Below are 3775 nucleotides of genomic sequence, written 5' to 3'. Positions count from 1 at the left end.
CTGCCTCCGTCTGCTGTGTAACCTACGTGCCTATATAACCTGCAATAAAGAAGAGTACTGTGTGACTCTCTCGAGAGTTCACCCATGTACATATGATTTTTTATATTGTCTCACTGTGTCTCTGTTTTACTTTGGCAGCTTTCTATTTGGGAAATTTTCCCCTGACACACAGGTACACAGGAAACAAAGCAAAACACGGAGAACAGAAAGTCCCGTCACATGGGTTTTATTTTAGTAAGGAAAAAAGCATATTTACAAAAATGTAAAAGGTTCAAGTCTAGACTATACATATGTTTATATATATATATGTATGTGTGTGTGTGTACATGTGTACATATATATATATATATATATATATATATATATATATATATATATATATATATATATATGTACACAAACATATATGTACATATATATATATATGTACACACACATGCAAGGGGAACAAAAATTGCAGAGTAATCATAAAGAATATTGGCTTTCTTGTATTTCCGGTGAGACTGAATGAGTTCTTTTAGGTCAACAACCAGGTGTCACTTCTGCTGTGCAGTAGGAGTGCAGCTTGTAGGTTGTGCAGTGTCTTGTTTAGATTGCAGCAGTACTCTGACCAGCAGTCGTGGTGCTTACAGATCCTTTCTTCCCTTGCCTGAAGAAACAAGTGAGATTATCAGTGACAAGCAACACAGACCTTTAGTTTGTCATTTTCACACAGAGTTGTGCGTGTGTGTCGTTCTGAACTTGGCTTACTTGTTGTGATTTTTTAGAATGTGTCGTCCAAGTGGGGACTCTGGATTCACACACTTCTTCATATCTGCTTTTGTGGTGACACTGAAAGATTTTTAAAAAGAGGTGTATTAGGAAGTAGCTGGAGAACACAGCAGAATCATGCCTCAGGTCATCTTGTGGACTCACATGATCTCTGTATGTGGACAGAAGATACTTGGGTAGTGTATCACTGGCTCAGCCTTGATGAGCTTTGGGCTGATCCTGCCAATGTAACTGTAACATTTGCATTTATTAGATTTGCTGCCTGGTTGTCCTGTGTAGGAAAAGACAAGAGCATTACATGTTGATCAGCAGCCAAAATATCCATTTATATAAACAGGGTGAAGAAAAAAAAAACAAAGAAGGAAAAAATAAGATTTTCACAGTACCTTGTGCACCTAGGATAAGCAAGCAGGCAACGAAGGCAGTGACTGAGTTCATAGTTGTGGCTGTAGGCAGATCTGCTGTTCACCGTCTCTGTCTTGAGTATGGCTCCTGATGCTGTGAAGCAGTAAGCAGTATGCTTATATACACTGCCTGCACAAGTGGCCCCACCCCCAAGAGGTGTTTTGCAACATTAATTTCACTTTCCAAAATGCCTTTCACTTTCTTCTTCTTTTTTCCCTCTACAGAGCCCATTTCCCAGAATCACAGCTATTGAAAAAATGCCTACAGAGGGAAATCTTTTACACTGTAAAAAGAACCAACTTAATTGAATTGTTTCAATTGGTAACACCTAATTTAATTAAGTTCTTTGAAATGAAGTTAATACATTAGATAAATCAGTTGTGCACTCTAATGTATTCACTTCATTTCAAAGAACTTAATTAAATTAGGTGTTACCAATTGAAACAATTCAATTAAGTTGGTTCTTTTTTCAGTGTAGGCACATAAATGACATTAATAAGACAGCTCATGACAAAAGCAACTAGATATTAAATTAAACTGTTTTGTACACTGCTATCCCTAACACTTTAATTGTAAAGCTTCCAGCTGCATTTTTAATGTGAGATCTGATTAGCTTGTAAGAGCCTGATTTAAAAAAAAAAAAACAGCAAAAATGATTTTCTCATCTATGTATATCTATGTGATTACGTTGACCTCTGACTGTGGCCTTTCACTTTGTCTGTTTGTTTTTTAAAACAGTCCCATTTTTCAAAATCAGGGACTTCTTGTTAGGCTTAGGATTAAAGAAAACAAGTATCCTGCAAGTATCCCCCCTGTTTTTTGTTTGTTTGTTTGTTTTTTGGTATACTTTATTAATCCCCTGTAGGGAAATTACTCTCTGCATTTAACCCATTCACTCAGTGAAGCAGTGGGCAGCCACCAATCCAGCACACAGGGAGCAGTGTGTAGGGATGGTACTTTGCTCAGGGGTACCTCATGGTAGCCATTTGGTGGATTTGAACTCCCAATCATGGGGCGAATGGTCTACCCACTGAGCCTTTTTTTTAATTTTTCATTTGCAATTTTGTTTTAATTGTAATTATTTTTAGAGTGGGTTTGCTCATTTCATTTCAGCATAAGTTTTAGTACCTTTAATTTAGCTATGGTTCTCAGCTGATACAGTGTCCCTTCACAACACTGCTAATTAGTCAAAAGTGAACAAAAGGCTAATAGAAATAGTAAGATTTCCAGTTATCATCAGACAGAGTTCTGCTTGATGGAGCCTCTCAACACCTCTGTGAACAAGTTATGACATAGATGGTCTGCTAGGTCACACATTATTTCTGTCACTGCTTTATTTAAAACATATAAAGGAAAACTATACTATATTTACTATAGCTGCTAAGTGCATACATTTTAAGGAAACATAGCTGAGATTTGTGGATTTGCAATTTCTCTCTGAAGATTTGGACAAAACTACTCCTAAAGAATATTATATTAACAACTTTTGTCATAAACTATATGTCATGACAAATGTAATGTGCCACTGATTACAGTGGTGCTTTACCAAGAATCCTGACAGACACACAGTTGAGACTTTTAAGACAGTGATGTAGATCTTTGTTTTCTGCGGGCAGATTTTACTCAGCAACAGCATCTCTGTCATGAACAGTGTTGGGAAGTAACGGAATACATGTACGTATTTAAAATAAAAAATATGAGTAACTGTATCCGTTACAGTTACCGTTTAAAAGGGTGGTATTCAGAATACAGTTACTTTGTTGAAATAAATGGATTACACATTTTCCTGTTTCATATGTTAGGCTATGCCCTCTCAGTTTTTGGTAATTCCACGCCGGTGGAAACCCAAACAAAACACAAAATAAGAGGCTCTAATTCCTGGGTCTCAATCTCGCGGCCCATGTCACCCCTACTTGCGGCCGCATAATGACGTGAAGAAAGTTTTTTTTTTTTTTTAAAATATTCAAAAAATTATTTAATATGAAGCCAATAGGCAGAGTGTTACAGGCAATAGCCCTAAAGAATGTAGCCTCATGGGCAGTGTAGTCCGTGCTGCAGGGAGAATGGACTGCCATACCTGTTATATGTCTGTGAGCGGGAGTCGAAATGTGCGAGTTGTCACCGACCAGAAACGGGAGATGGAAGCATGTAAATATAATAATAACTACTGCACCCAAAAAGAGTGCCTGACCAGCCCAGTTGTAAGTAAGCTATTAAGACTCGACTGCACACTGTGTTCGTGTTTTCCTCCGAAACAATAAGCTCCGTTGGAGCAGCCTTTCAACGCCTCTCTCTGTCTCTTGCTAGCAAAGTTGACCCAGACAAGAAAGTAAAGCTAGTTTTCGGCTACGAGCCCGACACGGAACCCGACGTATTAGCCATAGGTCCCTTTACTACGGTTCGGAGCCACGGACCTGTTTTATATACACGCGGAATAGTTTTCTATACGAGATCGCTGCAAAAAGTGCAGCCTTACCTGATGTCCACCCTACTGTTACTCATTTCATATTAAGATTTAAAAATCTAGTTGGTATTGGTATGGCGAATAACCTTTAGTAATAGTAATAAATCACATAGCAATAGTGCATTCATGTAGTTG

General features: G+C 37.9%; 1 protein-coding gene across 1 annotated transcript; it reads right to left on the bottom strand.

The window, feature by feature from the left end:
• Nucleotides 1-515: 515 nt before the first annotated feature.
• On the bottom strand, nt 516-1269 carry LOC100700788 (C-X-C motif chemokine 10). Its single transcript, XM_003459022.5, has 4 exons — nt 1158-1269; nt 916-1042; nt 751-831; nt 516-649 (listed from the first exon to the last, which is right to left on the bottom strand). Exons 1-4 carry the CDS (start codon nt 1207-1209, stop codon nt 589-591), a joined length of 321 nt encoding a protein of 106 aa, XP_003459070.2. The 5' UTR covers nt 1210-1269; the 3' UTR covers nt 516-588.
• Between the last annotated feature and the right edge of the window lie 2506 nt (nt 1270-3775).

The sequence above is a fragment of the Oreochromis niloticus genome, linkage group LG12 (genome assembly GCF_001858045.2).
Source record: "Oreochromis niloticus isolate F11D_XX linkage group LG12, O_niloticus_UMD_NMBU, whole genome shotgun sequence".
Classification (NCBI taxonomy): Eukaryota; Metazoa; Chordata; class Actinopteri; order Cichliformes; family Cichlidae; genus Oreochromis; species Oreochromis niloticus.
This window is presented reverse-complemented; position numbering and strand designations above follow the sequence as displayed.